This window comes from Vipera ursinii, assembly GCF_947247035.1.
Source record: "Vipera ursinii genome assembly, chromosome: 13".
In the NCBI taxonomy this organism is placed as follows: domain Eukaryota; kingdom Metazoa; phylum Chordata; class Lepidosauria; order Squamata; family Viperidae; genus Vipera; species Vipera ursinii.
This window is the reverse complement of record NC_139526.1, coordinates 3408243-3424002: the sequence shown is the minus strand read 5'-3', so window position 1 is coordinate 3424002 and position 15760 is coordinate 3408243. Positions and strand designations below refer to the sequence as shown.

General features: G+C 40.1%; 1 protein-coding gene across 2 annotated transcripts in view; it reads left to right on the top strand.

Annotated features, from left to right (window-relative positions):
- The window catches only part of USP7 (ubiquitin specific peptidase 7), an 85412-nt gene extending 69877 nt beyond the window's left edge, over positions 1–15535 (top strand). For both annotated transcript variants that reach the window (XM_083372487.1, XM_083372488.1), the window contains 17 exons: positions 31–161; positions 975–1109; positions 1266–1367; positions 2275–2380; positions 3205–3297; positions 3646–3713; positions 6819–6919; positions 8292–8445; positions 8619–8686; positions 9377–9485; positions 9580–9657; positions 10222–10322; positions 10634–10733; positions 11887–12006; positions 12421–12492; positions 14432–14522; positions 14791–15535. In XM_083372487.1, coding sequence (XP_083228613.1) covers positions 31–161; positions 975–1109; positions 1266–1367; positions 2275–2380; positions 3205–3297; positions 3646–3713; positions 6819–6919; positions 8292–8445; positions 8619–8686; positions 9377–9485; positions 9580–9657; positions 10222–10322; positions 10634–10733; positions 11887–12006; positions 12421–12492; positions 14432–14522; positions 14791–14897 — 1736 coding nt within the window. In that variant the 3' untranslated portion in view covers positions 14898–15535. The remainder of the gene's footprint in view (positions 1–30; positions 162–974; positions 1110–1265; positions 1368–2274; positions 2381–3204; positions 3298–3645; positions 3714–6818; positions 6920–8291; positions 8446–8618; positions 8687–9376; positions 9486–9579; positions 9658–10221; positions 10323–10633; positions 10734–11886; positions 12007–12420; positions 12493–14431; positions 14523–14790) is intronic.
- Positions 15536–15760: the final 225 nt, after the last annotated feature.

Below are 15760 nucleotides of genomic sequence, written 5' to 3'. Positions count from 1 at the left end.
CCCCTAGTGCCAATGTTGTGTTTCTTTCAGGTGAGGTTTTGCAAGCAGTCACAGATCATGATATTCCTCAGCAGCTGGTGGAACGATTGCAGGAAGAAAAAAGAATAGAGGCCCAAAAGAGAAAGGAGAGGCAAGAAGCCCATCTCTATATGCAAGTACAGGTGAGCTGCCGTGAATTTTTCTGCTCATTTCCCCTTCCCTGGACCTCATTCTCAGGCCCTCCGTCTGGATTTGGGCCATTCTAACTTGCCCTAAGAACAGAACTGTGAACCAGCCAAAGCTAAAAGCTCATCCCTAACTGATTCAGTTTATGGCTCTGGACTCTTTGGCATTCCCAGCCCAAATCTTTGTGACGTTGGGCATAAGCCATGGATGTGGATTTGATGTGGACTGGTGCCTTGGCGCTCATTGTAATTGGCCCTGGGAGGTGCGATGAGCTACCAAAAAGGATGAGTACCAAAACAAATTTTCCCATAAGAATAAAGTAGTGAATCACAAGGCAGCCGACACCGTCAAATTCTAGCCGGTGCGTTGAGTGCCAAACAAATGTTGAGCAAAATTTTTATGTCAAAATGTGTTGAGTACCAAATTCAATGAGTTTCAAAACAGTTGAGTATTAAGGTACCACTTTACAGGTAGGCCTCAACTTACAACAGTTCATTTAATAACAGTTCAAAGTTACAACAGCACTGAGAACTCGTTTTTCATACTGATGACCATTGCAACATACCCAGCATGCTAGGCAGAAGTTAGCAAAAGGTGCTACCTCTGTCACGGATCTGAATCTGAGTTAGATCTTAGTATTTGCTGTATGCACACGCGCGTGCGCACGCACACATACACACGTAGTTGACAGGAACTACAAGCCAGAACATGAATGTTTGACTTCTAAGCTACCCATCCTTGTGGAAATAGGGAAGACTCCCATTTGTGATCTAGGTGGCTTCAATAACCAAATGCTTGTGTAATTTCAGATAGTAACAGAGGACCAGTTCTGTGGCCATCAAGGCAATGACATGTATGATGAAGAGAAAGTGAAGTACACCGTGTTCAAAGTCTTGAAAAATTCCACACTGACGGAATTTGTTCAAAACCTTTCCCAAACAATGGTGAGCATCCTCAGCAGGAGGTTGTGGTTTAGTCCCTGACTTTTTTTTTTTTTACATAGAATAATTTTAACATTGGGCATTAAAAACCTGACACTGATCTGGTAATGACTTATCTTTTTCCAGTCAGCATGTTTGTTTGCTTTTTTAATTTCGTAGGGCTTCCCGCAAGATCAGATACGGTTATGGCCAATGCAAGCTCGAAGCAACGGGACAAAAAGACCAGCCATGTTAGACAATGAAGCTGATGGCAATAAAACTGTGAGTGCCCACCTGAGAGGAAATATTACTTCTGAAATCTTGTCCAGTTCCAAATTAGTTAATTTCACTTATTCTCCTTCATTTCTCCACAGTTGTCTAAGATAGACGCATAGAGTTTTGCACAAGTAAAATTCTGTTGTATTGAAAAGTACATGACCAATAGCGCTACCAGCACTATTTTTAAAAAATTTAATAAATTTTAAAATAGTGCTGGCAATACTGCTGGAACTGCTTGCCAACCGAAATCCGGATGGCCCCCGACCTGCGCACCTTCCGGCGCGATTTAAAAACTTACCTGTTCCAGCAGTCCGGCCTGGCCTGATAGCTCTTGGGGTCTCAGTTGTTTTTACTATTGTTTTTCACTATTGTTCAATCTGTATACCTACCTTACTCTGTACACCACCCCGAGTCCCTCGGGAGAAGGGCGGTTTATAAAACAAACAAACAAACAAACAAACAAATAAATAAATAAATACACCAAATGACTTCTGTTTAAGAAAGGGAAGCAGATAAAAATCCTCATTTTGTACATTTTTTTTCTTTTTTTCCAAGGAACCTAAATAATATTTTAAATTTGCATATGCCCTAGATTGAGAACCAATATAGGCTAAGACACTAGTCTGGAAATCAGGAGATTGTGAACTCTTAGGTGTAAAATTAGCTGGGCCTAGGAAGAATGCCAGGATTTGTCCCAACTTGAGCGTATTTAAAAACAAAATACAAAACCCAGAGCCCTGGATTACACTAGCTGATCAAGGCCATCCTCCCCCAGGTTATAACAAAATTTTAAATTATTAAAAATATTTTAAAGCTGCTCTTCTTCACTAATGCAGATGTAATATTACCTGATCGTTTTGCACTCCCTTGCTTATTGCTTATTTCCCTCCCCTTTATTAATTGCTCACAGATGATTGAGCTCAGCGACAATGAAAACCCATGGACAATATTCCTTGAAACAGTTGATCCAGAAATGGCTGCTACGGGGGCAACGTTACCCAAGTTCGACAAAGACCGTAAGTTTCAAGCCGAAGGGAATAATGAGGCCATCTTCCATTCCATAGAAAAGTCAGCATTTTGCATTGTAGGATTTTGAAGCTGCTTGTATTGATGAAATAATGATTTCCTTGCAGTGTTGTATGAATTGTTTCTTCCCCAACTAGGATGAATCAGATTGTCTGGAAGTCCTCTCATCTAGTAAAAAAAAAGTTGGTCAATCCATTAAATCCTTGGATATCTAAAGCAGTGTTTCTCAATCCTGGAACTTTTAAGATGCTTGGACTTCAGCTCCCAGAATCCCCAATCAGCCATGCTGATTGGGGAATTCTGGCAGTTGAAACCCACATGTTTTAAGGTTGCCAAGATTGAGAAATACTGGTCAAAAGGAGCCTTGTGGATAGCCCCCCTTTGATCCACAATGCCAGTTGGGCAGCCTCTGAAGCTCCCAGGTCCTCATTTTACTCACAGCTTTAAACTGCGTGATAATACCTAGAAACAGGAAACAGTTCAGGAAAATGTTGGATTTTGGTCAGAGTCAATAGACTAGTCCTGGCTCTTCTCAGTCTGCTGCAACATGATTTGTTTTAAAAAATTGTTTTAAGATTGAGTAAATTCACTGTTCTTAGATTGAAAGTACAATTAAAATTGGCTGAATGATTGATTTATCAATCACTTCAGAAGGATAAAACCATGATCCAAATCATTAAATATCAAATATTTCTCTTGTAATATTTTAACAATATACAAAATTTTATACATACACACACACACACACACACGTTGAGCACCAATGGAGATTTTGTTCTTGTCTGAAAATTGTCTTTGCTTGCTGAACTTATAGATGATGTAATGCTGTTCCTGAAAATGTATGATCCAAAGACACGAAGTTTGAATTATTGTGGACATATCTACACACCTATATCCTGTAAAATACGTAAGTTTTTGATGTTTTTGTCACTCATAAAGAGCCCCCTAAGAATTGTGTTCAGCCAAAAGATAATCCCATCTTGCCCTGCATTCCACCCCACATATTATGGTTTGCATAATAAAATTCTGTAGTTTAGATCATATATTTGTCTGAACTCATTAAATATAGGGCAGTAAACATTACCTCTATCTGCAGAATCTGTGAGAGAAGGTGAGAGAAGTTAATTTTGAGCTATAGTTTTGATTGCTGAGCTAAAACATAACATTAGATAATTAAAGTGATTTCTAGACACAGTATTTTTCCATAGAAGCAGAAGTTGCAATATGTATTTTTTTTCCTGTTCTTCCTTCAAAGGTGACTTGCTGCCAGTTATGTGTGAAAGAGCAGGATTTCCCCAAGAATCTAATCTTATCCTCTATGAGGTTTGGACCATTTATTTTTTCCTTAAAAGTAGAATTACTCTTTAAGACATTTATCTTAGAAAAAGACAGTCTGAATGTTATGAAATATTGTCATAGTGAATGAATGTCTTTACAGCAAAACAAACTTTAAGCAATCCAAATATGAACACATTTCTTTTAAATGAAAGTCTTTGTTTTTCCAAATATTTGGATTGAATTGCAAGTTTGGCAGTTTTTCCAAATTATGTTCCAATCAACGATTTAAATTTTTTTACGTGGAGAGTTTCTTTTTTAAAAAACATAATGAAATGCATCTTGTAACAATTCACTTGAAAAATCTGTCATTCTGCATTGTGAAACTTGCATGGAAATTAGCACGTTTGAACTTTTTGAACACAGCAAATTATTTGAGGTTGAAATGGGTTGCTGTGACCTCAGGAAGCATTTCACTAGCTCCACATCGCTGTGGACAAGAGACCGCTGAAACCACTGTTGACATCCTGCTGTACTGAATTTTCTGTAAGGACTCAATGTACTAAATTTATAACACTTCACTTTATAAAATACCTGGGAAATGCTGATCTCTTTTATCTAAAACTGCTGTTATCAGATCAGTACTAAGTAGCTTCTCTGAATGTGGCTAAATTTTGTTATACTGTCTGCAGAATTGGGCTGACTCCTAACTGCCCACTGATAGATAATCCACCACTGACAGTAATACACTATTTTATCTGTTTGTTTGTTTTCATTTGTAATGCTGGTCTGTGATTGTAATAAGACATTATTGATAGTTCCACATTCTGAAAATATTCACAGCCCTCTCTGCAGACCAGTAAGGTCAGGCAACCATTGTACTACTTCCTCTGAGATTGGAATAGCCACTTTGAACAACCATTCTGCATCCAAAGCATTTTACACTTCCCTAGAAAAATTGGGCCATTTATATTACTTGTGTTAGAACGAACATGCTAACAACACATAATGAGAACTCTTGTCAACATGTATACACTGTTCTCATGTTGTTATGAATGCTTCTTATGGACATCATTATTGCTTGTGGAATTTTATCTTCCAAGTTGGTATACAGGACTGGCCTGAGTAGCTCGCACACTGTTAATTTCAAGATCTGCAGTGTTGTGTTGTCTGTGGAGTGGGCCAGAAAGCTACATTTAGGTGCTAAAGAGTTGCTTTTAAGGGAACTGCAGTGTCAAGCAAAGTTCAAGCTCCTTATGTCGTTCCCTAAGGAATTAAGGCCTCCTTGAAGGTGCTCTGCCCAAATTTTGTAAGCATCTGGTGGGAACAACTGAGAGTCAGCTGTTCACCCAACCTTCAGTTAAATTTGGGCTACAAATATTGGCCATCTGGGTTGAGTCTTTCCCTTTTCTTTAGAGGTTGGAAAATTATAAAGAATTCTGTTGCAAATTGTTGCAACGTGCTGTTACTGTATATTGCTTGGGAATTGTCAAAGGACAACCGGTCAGACTAGAGATCTGCATCACACAGGAGCCAAAGCTAAAAAGCTGTTTCAGAGTGGTTGTGGTTGCCATGCAGTCCCCCCAAAAATAAACATTTCAGTTTAAGGTGGTAGCCACAACTTAAGTGTTTTCTTAATTTGAATACATGTTTTCCTGAAATCATACAATTATTATGCTAACATGCAGATTCTTTGACAAGGCACCAACCAGTAAAGCTCTGGAGCCCCCATTTTAGTCCCCTTTAAATCCCCGTCCAGCAACATCAGTAGCAGGGAACGTGTTGAAAAGGGGATAAGAAGGAGCCTGGTACAATTTTAGGTGCATCAGTGAATTACGAATTGCATTCAGTCCCATCTGGGTTGGTCACCAGGACCAGAAGTTTTGTCTTCTGAGCTTTCCTACTCGTGCTGGAGCCCATCCTCAGGGAATTTCTCTCTCACCAGAATGTGTGCACAGAGAGAGAAATTCCCCAAGGATGGGCTCCAGCACAAGTCCGGAAGTGTGGAACACAGAACCAGGATCCAGATTGGATCCTGCCACATTATCCTGGGACACATAGATTCATCTTCATTCGTGCATTCAGTGTCCCCATATAAATAAAGACAGTTTTGTGGCCCATGGAAAATTTTTTAATATTGCATACAGTACAGGTAGTCCTTGACTTTCAGCCACTATTGAGATCAGAATTTCTAGAAGAAGAATAAAATAGACCTGGAAGGGACCTTGGAGGTCTTCTAGTCCAGCCCCCTGCTCAGGCAGGAGGACGTATACCATCTCAGACAAGTGGCCGTCTAGCCTCTTCTTAAAATTTTTTACTTCTATTATAAGTTGAGCCACCATAATTGTTAAGTGAATTGTGTGGTTGTAATATGATTCCTTTACCTCAGTTAATCTATATAATTGAAGTTTTACGTTACATTTTTACATTTTCACCCAAGAATGGTCCCTTTGAAAACAGAGACAAAGAAAATATTTGATGATATCTCATCATAAAAAGTTATGCCAGAACAAATTTGTCAGTGGTATAAGAGCCTCAGTTGGTTCTAATGAAGCACAAAAATATAGGTAACCCTCTAAAAATGAATCACACCCTCAGCAAGCGACTTAGAACTCAAATAAAGATACTCAGCTTTCCTTAATCAAATTTATTGAAAGGGAAAGAGAAATTGGATTACAGAAATCTTGTAACTATCTTTGCTTTAGTTACCAATTTTAAGTTTATTACACCAGCGATACCTTGAACACAGAGATCTTCTGTGCTTGTAACACTGCACAAACTGCCATATATTTTTCTAGACTCTGGGAAGCCTCTCTCATAAAATATTACTAAAAGAAAATTGCAGAACCACGGAAACTAATCATTTTACATTTGTTCTTTCCAAAATAGAAATTGGATAGATCCCTCAGAGCTAATGCTGGAATACATTTGTTAGTGTTTGTAACTAAAGTTATCTTCAGGGCTTAGAGTACATTTTTATCCTTCAGGAATAGCTGTTAAATGTACTGTATGATGCAGAATACTGAGGTATGTGTACTATAACTACCTATACAAAAGTATATGCGATTTTTATTTAGGTTTGAAACTGAACTATTTCTCCTTAATTAGGATAACTAGTCCCTTAATTTCTTGTCTGTTTGTTTTATTTTCCAGGAAGTTAAACCGAATTTAACAGAGAGAATTCAAGACTATGATGTTTCCCTTGACAAAGCTCTTGACGAACTCATGGACGGTGACATCATTGTATTTCAAAAGTAGGCTTGCAACCATTTTTGTGCAAGAGCTCTGAAAATTTCAATCCCAGGTTCTCCCAATCGAATCTCCTTTTGGAGGTGTGCAATTTCAGCCTCCATAACTTCCAGCAGCCCAATCAATATGGGTTTGGAGGGCGTGGTCCAACCCACCTAAAACCACCACTAGCTTAAGAGAAAACTGGGATGAGCAAAACATTTTACCATTGAAACCTTCTGAGGACAAAACAACCATTTTTCCGGGGTGGGGGTGTGGGGTGGGAAAGTGGACAGGACACCTCATATCCCATGTCATTTAGGATATTCTATTGGAGGAAAGAAAGGGGGTATCAGAAAGAAGCCTTTATAACTTCATTTGTGTTTGTCGTAGGAACAAATGTAGGCTATGTGTGAGTGATGCCTACAATCCAATGTAATTTCTTATAGCAAACATTGGAAACTGGAAGGGACCTCGGAGGTCTTCTAGTCCAACCCCCTACTCAAGGAAGGAGACCTTACCAGGGTAGGCAACCTTGGCTCTTTTATGACTCATGGACTGAGTATAGCTGACTCAGGAATTCTGGGAGTTGAAGTCCATGAGTCACAAAAGAGCCGAGGTTGCCTACTCCTGCCTTATAATATGCCAGTCAAATGTTTGTCCAAACTTTTCTTGAAAACCTCCAGCAATAGAATGCCCAAAACTCAGGGAGGGAAGCTGTCGCATTGGTTAGTTGTTCTCTCTCTCTCAGGAGATTTCTCCTTAGATCCAGGCTGGACGTCTCTTTTAACGATTCAGGCATGCTTTTTTTGCCCCCTGTCTATTCAAAGTTTAATAACATTTTAAAATGATCTCCATTGTCAACTTTTTAATAATTAAGTGATGGAGGTAGTAAGAGTAAACTGCTCCTGCTTTTAATATTGTGGCCTCAGTACAACAACTGGAGGAGTAAAGTATTTGTTTCAACTACTTACCTATTGTGTAGTGAAACGCTCAACATTTCTCAAATTTCATTCTAGTGGGATGCAGTTTACTTGAAATACTCTGGCAGAGCATCATTCTAAGTGAGATATTTACTCAAAATAAAATGTTCATCCCATTTTGCTCATAATCTGTTGGAATTTTAGTTGAGTAATCTGCTATGTTGGCTGGCTACAATTTGTGATTACAATTATTTCTTTATGATTATTTCAAAAAACAGTTCACTCTCATTTTTGTTCTTTTTAGCATGTGTACATTATTTTAGTAGTTCACTGTTAGAAATTACTTTTTATATAGCACAGGTCTGTTCACATGGACAGAATAATTTCTAAAGGTTGACCAAGAGCTACAGATTTCGATCACCTTTTCAGTATTTCAGCATTTTTTGTGTAATTTAAAAAAATTTCTGCTTACAAGGGATGACCCTGAAAACGACAACAGTGAATTAGCAACAGCAAAAGAATACTTTCGAGATCTCTACCACCGAGTTGACGTCATCTTTTGTGATAAAACTATCCCCAATGATCCTGGTTTCGTTGTCACATTGTCCAACAGAATGAATTATTTTCAGGTATTTACTCCCTTCTCAGTACCCCTGTTGAATTCAAGTAATGTGGTATGGAGTAAAGTTAAAATTTCTAAATCCACAACTCTGTTCCATTGTTTACCAAAATTCAGCTCATTCTCTCTCTCTCTCTCTCTCTCTCTCTCTCTCTCTCTCTCTCTCTCTCTCTCTCTTCTCAGGTTGCAAAGACAGTGGCTCAAAGGCTTAATACTGATCCTATGCTGTTGCAGTTTTTCAAGTCCCAAGGGTAAGAGATGTTGATCAAATGTATCATCTGGTTCACATTGTAATGTAGATGCTGAAAACTACAAATGCGGGAGAATGATACCTCACATATATTCCTAATGCCCAAAATCTCCAGGGTAGAATCCTGGACTTGGGGAGAGAATGCCAATTGTGCACAGAAGGTAACTTGCAACATTTTGCATAGCTGGAAATTTGCTATAGATTAATTGGATTTTGGTTCTCACTGCACATAACTCTGTGTATTAGATCCTGGTGCAATTGACATTCTGGTTAAACATTCTTTACAAGTTGGTGATCATCATGGATCAATGCGCATACTTTTTAAGTAGCATGATTTTTAAAATATGTTTTCTACAAGGTGATAAAAGAGTCAGCCTATTGCCTACAACTACCTGGGTCCTCATTTTACTGACCTGAGAAGGATGAAAGGCTGAGTCAACCTTGAGCCGGCCAGGATCGAGCTGCTGGTGGTGGGCAGAATTAGTCTGCAATACTGCATTCTAACCATTGAGCCACCAGGGCTCTCCTTCTTTATTTGAAGGACAGGGAAAAATCATAATTGATATCAAACAGAATATATAACATATTAAAGATTGATTGCAAAAAAACCCCAATTAAAATGTTGTGCAGAAAATATTTTAAAGTAAGATTTCTTTCCTTTTTTCCCCTTCTATGTCTGTCTGATTTTTAGTTACAGGGATGGTCCGGGTAACCCTCTTAGGCATAATTATGATGGAACCTTAAGAGATCTCCTGCAGTTCTTCAAACCCAGACAACCCAAGAAACTTTATTATCAGCAGGTAGGGGCTTTCGTTACCTCTGCAAGCTTGTTTGTTTTGGCTTGTTTTTCAGTAGGATTAAAATAGTGTCTTTTCCCCCCCCAACTTTCCATAGCTTAAAATGAAAATCACAGACTTTGAAAACAGGAGAAGTTTTAAGTGTATATGGCTAAACAACCAATTTAGGGAAGAGGTAAGCCCTTTCATATGTTGTAGTGTTCAGAATGATCAAATAGCAACTTTTATTCATTTTTAAAATTCGTGTTACCTATTTGTCTTGTAAATTACAAAATGTTTACCAATTTCAGAATTCTGGTAATAGAGTATTTGAGGGGCAAATCAGAATTTTTATCTCTAACAGATCTAGGGATTTGTTGTTATTTAGCTTTTCACCTCCATACATGAACTAACTGAATAATTGCTCAGTAGTGTTCTAATTTCACAAGTCTCCTTTTGTTTGCACAAGGATGAAATTAATTAGCCTGTTGTTTGTTAAATTTTTATGCTGCCCATCTCACTATCCAAAGCTTTTTTATTCAATATTTTTTCTTCTGCAAATCCTATTATTTGTATGCAATGTAGCGTACCTCCATTTTAGTGGTTCTTTTGTAGTATCAAACAAACTTGGTAAGTTTTAATACTTGTATATAACTCAAGAACTTGTTCCTTCTAACTTTCCTTTCCTTTTGCATTTTATAGCAATTAATTATTGGCTTCTACTCTCCCCCCCTCCCTTCCCCCATCTTATTTTTTTTAGGAAATAACCCTATATCCAGATAAACATGGATGTGTGCGAGACTTACTAGATGAATGTAAAAAAGCCGTAGAACTTGCTGAAAGAGGTTCAGGGAAATTAAGGCAAGTGTTTTCTTTATTTAATTAAAAGATTTTTCACCTGCCCCAGAGATCAACAGAAAATGGAAAGCATACTTAAACAAATTAGGAAAGCTAAAACTTAATTTGATTACCAATTTAAAAATGTTTTTAATTCCTTATCTTTACTGGGCTACATTTATCAATTGTAAAAATGTATGTTAAGCCAGATTTGAATGCATGTTACTAAAAGCCATCTCGCCTCCTGCGCTAAGTTCTGTCCAAAGAAACAGAACTTCCTCAGGAGTTCAGTTGTGAGTTTGTGAGTATTCTTACACTGTCTTTCTCTTGTTAAGGCTGCTAGAAATTGTAAGTTACAAAATCATTGGTGTCCATCAGGAAGATGAATTATTAGAGTGCTTATCGCCAGCAACCAGTCGGACATTTCGAATAGAGGTCAGTGCTGAGACAATGTCACGCATGACTACCAGGTCCTTGGAAAGGCTGGGGCCGTGGGCCAAGCAGGTTTCATGGCTGGGTCCCCCGCTTTGAATTCAGCCACAATGTGCTTTGTTTGATGTTTGTTGTAATGCACAATCCAGGCTATTGTGACTTGTTGAATTAAACCATAGTTAGGTGAATTACCCATTTCCTCGTGATGCAGTTAAGAAAATCCATTAATTCCCAATGGATCCTACCACATTTATGGGGCTCTGAGGCCCATGTATGCAAAGAGGCAAGAGAGGAAATTACATTTATTTGGAAAAATTGGGACTTGGATGAGGTGTAGGAAAGACCTCGCAAAGAGCTTCTCCTGCAGGCCTCACTGAAATTATCAACTGTAATAAAGCTGCTTCAGGGGAATTGTTGTCAGATCTGTGTTTTTCAGCCTCAACTTCAAGATGTGTGAACTTCAATATCCAGAATTCCCCAGCCAGCCTAGCATGGTGGCTGGGGAATTCTGGGAGTTGTCATCCATACACCTGAAAAGGAGCAGGTGTTTGATTGGTTTAGGACCAAAATCCTTAGACTGGATCTGAACTGATGCTGTAGATCAGGGGTGTCAAACTGCCGGCCTGCGGACCGGAGCGTCACGGAGAAACCGCGCCCATCCCATTTTCGGCAATGGGAAAAAGTTCCAATACGTCGCGTGACGTCGCGAGTTTGACATGCCTGCTGTAGATCTAACATTGCAACACAGGAACCCTTTAAAGAAAAAAGGAGGTGGTTCCCTTCTTAAAATGGGGGGCGGGGGGGGTGGCGGAAGAGAAAACATGCTGGCAAGTTTTTTTTCCAGGAGGCAGTAGTTGCCAAACTGTATTATAATAGCTCTCTCCAGTTCATTTGATTGATTGGATGAGACAAGCTTTTGATACCATTATCTTTGTCAGGCTAGAGATTACCAGAATTAATAAATTTTGTAAAGGGCTGATGAAGTGCTTGAAGGAGCTTTGTCTGTGCTCACCTTGAGATCTTGCAGCTGCATCTTGGTTTGGTTTCAGAAGCTCCGATTCTATTACTCCCATGCTGACATTTCAACTCTCCTGCTAATGCTGCTGTTGGACAGTTCTTCCTAACCAGCATCTTGTATTGATCTTTGTTGCTGTAGGAAATTCCTTTGGACCAGGTGGAGCTTGATAAGGAGAATGAGATGCTAATCACAGTGGCTCATTTCCAGAAAGAGGTTTTTGGGACATTTGGCACCCCTTTCTTGCTAAGGATACACCAGGTGGGTTTGTGTTGCAGTATAGACTGTTGTATAGAGTCTGTGTTACTAGAAGAGAAATTCTGTTGCACTGGAGACCAAAAGTGATGGATGGTCTTCCCAAACCAGTATCTGATCAAGTCTCACAAAATTCTTATTATTGTTCACTCCAAGCCACTCACCATAATTTTTGATCAACATTCTTAGGTGGTAAACTTAGTGTGCAAGCATGGGTGTGCATGAATTTTTATAAATGTGTCCATGGAGTTGTTCCACTTTTATACAGTACAGGCACACAAAACAAACTTTCAGCATCAGTAAGCATCATTTCAGATGTATAAAACAAACAGAAAACTACAGTTTACTAGCACAATATATGCTTGATCTTCTTTAACGTGCTAGAATTAATGTGCATTTCTGGAATCCTGATGCTTCTAGGGTGAACATTTTCGAGAAGTGATGAAGAGGATTCAGACAGTCCTGGACATCCAAGAGAAGGAATTTGAAAAGGTATTGATCTGAGGTACAATGCCTGTTACTCTGCACAGTGTGATAGGTGTTAGAATTGGCATGAGAGTGAGCTAGAAGAAAGAGGTGTCCCTCCTTCACATTTACCGTTCTTCATTAAATCTGTAAGGTCCTCCTCTCCCCCCCTCCATAGAGTTCTTGCTTACATTCTTCTGAATAAAGCTGCCGAGAATTCCTTTGTAAATTTAAATACTTCAAATACCCTATGTTTCAAATGTTGGATTTTATATTTGAGAGGTAAAACACAATTGGGTTCAATACAGAGGAGAAAGCATGGATAGAGACGAGAATTATAAATGTAAGTCATCGTGGTTGTAACTTGAGATATCAAGACCCTGGGCTTGTTGGCTGGAAAGCTAGTAGCCCAGGTTCAAGTGCCACGTGATAGGTTGAGCGCCCACTCTTCACCTCAGCCCTTGCCAACCTAGCGGGTTGAAAGCATGCATCTATGCAAGTAGATCAATAGGCACCACTTTGGTGGTAATTAACAGCACTCCCTGGCCACATGATCGTGGAAATGTGTTTGGACAGTGGTGACTCAATGGCCTTGAAATATAGATGAGCACCTCCCCCTAAGTTGGCAACAACTAGTGGATTAAAATCCTCAGGGATTCCTCCCTTTTGTTAAATGAACACCGTGGTCATTGAGCTAATCGTTTTCCCCCAATGGACATTTGTTTGCTGCAAATGACGGGGAAAAAATTGCAAATTACGGTCACATAACTATGGGATGCGGCAAATGGGCATAAGGGTGAACCAAGTTGCCAAACACCCAAAATGTGATCATGTGGCTGCAGGAGGGGTCTCCAGCTGTCCTAACTTCAAAAATGGGTTATAAGCAGCTTTTGGGAGGGGTGGAGGAGAGGAACCTGTCATACCTCTGAATGGTTAAGTGACCAGTCTTAAGTTGAGGACCGTGTATTTCTCCTCCCCGCTTCCCAAGCAGATACTTCTCTGGGGCTTCCTTTGCCTCCACTTAATATCTCACAACCAGACTGTCAACTGTTGGATGCTTGAGAGTCACTCAAAGGCCTCTTGCCCCATGAAGGGCCCAAAGGTGAAAGGCTAAGACAGGGGTGGGCCACCTCGGCTCTTTTATGACTCGTGGACTTCAACTCCCAGAATTCCTGAGCCAGCATGGCTCAGCTTGGAAACCTCTCCCTTTGCCCTCAGCGTGGCTGGCTCAGGAATTCTGGGAGTTGAAGTCCACGAGTCATAAAAGGGCCAAGGTTCCCCACCCCTGGGCTAGGATGACAAAGGGGGGAACCGCCCCACGATAATTTCCCCAAAGATACAGGCAATCCTCGACATAACGACCACAGTTGAGCCCAATGTTTCTGTGACCGAGTGAGACATTTGTTAAGTGAGTTTTCCCCCCATTTTACGATCCTTCCTGCCTCCAGGGTTGTTAAGTAAATCGTTGCAGTTGTTAAATTAGTAACACATTCATTAAGTGAATGCAGCTTCCCCACTGACTGTGCTTGTCAGAAGGTCGCAAAAGGGGATCGCGTGACCCCGGCGACACTGCAACCGTCATAAGTATGAGTTGTCAAGCAGCTTAATTTTGATCACATGACCATGGGGATGCTGCGGCAGTCGTAAGTGTGAACGGTCACTTTTTTCGATGCTGTTGTAACTTTGAACAGTCACTAAATGAACTGCCATAAGTCGAGGACCACCTGTTCTTGTTCAATAAAGTCAACCCTGGAGACCCATGGTTTTTTGGGGGGTTTTGTTTTGGCTTTTTTTTTTTTCTCTTTCCCCCTGAGCTGACTTCTCCCCAGCCCTCGTCCCACAGAGTCCACGATTGTTGAAATATCTTTCCAAAGGTTTATCGTTTTCTCTTGTGGCCCAATTTTTGTTGCAGTCTAGTGACTGAAGTGCAGTAAAGAAATCTGTTGTTGTTGTTTTCTCTTTGAAGTTTAAGTTTGCTATTGTAATGATGGGCCGGCACCAGTATCTTAATGAAGACGAATATGAAGTGAACTTGAAAGATTTTGAGCCCCAACCCGGTGAGAGTCCATTTATCTTCAGTTGGAGGCTGGGCGGGGCTGTTGTGTGTGCGTGTGCGTGTATGCGTGTGCGCACGCACATACGTGCATGTGTGTGCGCTCTCTTGCACGCATGTGTGTGTTTCCAAGTAAGTGGGAGCTACTTGAGGTTTGAGACTCCTCCTTTGCCAGGAGATGGGTGGGGTCTGTGTCACAATTCCTCAGGACTTGTCGAGTGTCACAGCCCCCCTCCAGAAAGCTAACTCACCCTTTCTCTTTCTTTCTGCAGGCAACATGTCCCATCCCAGGCCATGGCTCGGCCTTGATCATTTCAACAAAGCCCCAAAGAGAAGCCGCTACACCTACCTTGAAAAAGCTATTAAAATCCATAACTGACTTACCCTCTCCAGTTTGTTCAAGGCAAAAGGGGCAACAATAAGTGTGTGTGTGCGTGCGTGTGTGTGTGCGCGTGCGTGTGCGTGTGTGTGTGTGTGTGTGCGTGCGCACACCTTTTTAACAACTGTAGGACTTTTGGTACACGTGCACTTGAGATCGGGAGTCTCCAGCAAGACAATTTGCTGCTGATTTATTAATTTTATTTTGAGGCTGTTCTGTTTGGCTTCTCTGTATCTATTATTGACTGCCCTCTTTTTTTTTTTTTTTTTTTGAGCAAAAAAAAATGAAGGTGTTTTATAAAAAAGCTCGGGTGCCAATGAGAGTTTTTATGGGAAATGTAAAGCAGGCAAGATGGTCAGCATAAAACAAGGGAAGGACAGTTGACATTGGCAAACTCTTTGTCTGTAGTACCTTTATGGGCACAGTCTGTGCAGGGCTGCCCTCCCCCTCCCTCCTTTCTCTCCCCCCCTCCCCAATCCTCTCCCCCGATGCGTGGTACCTGCCATCACTGCAGCTAGCTGGCACTGTGGTTAGGCTCACGTTTGATTTCTTTCCTTCAGTTATATACTTTAAATGAAATTTTTGTGCATTTGTAAATGCGAAGAGAAACTCACATCATCAATAAATAGCAATCTCTACTTCATTGTGTACACTGTTGGCACTTATTCGGGGGAGAAACGTCTTTTCAATCAGCCTAGGAGTTCTCTTTTTATTATTATGATATCATTATTATTATTATTATTATTATTGTTTTAAATAAAAGACTTTTGAGTCAGGGTTTCCCCCTTCACTCCCCACATCGCTTTTTGCCAAGAAAGACCTCAAAATCCGCAAAAGAGCCATGGCATCTTTATATTCCTTTT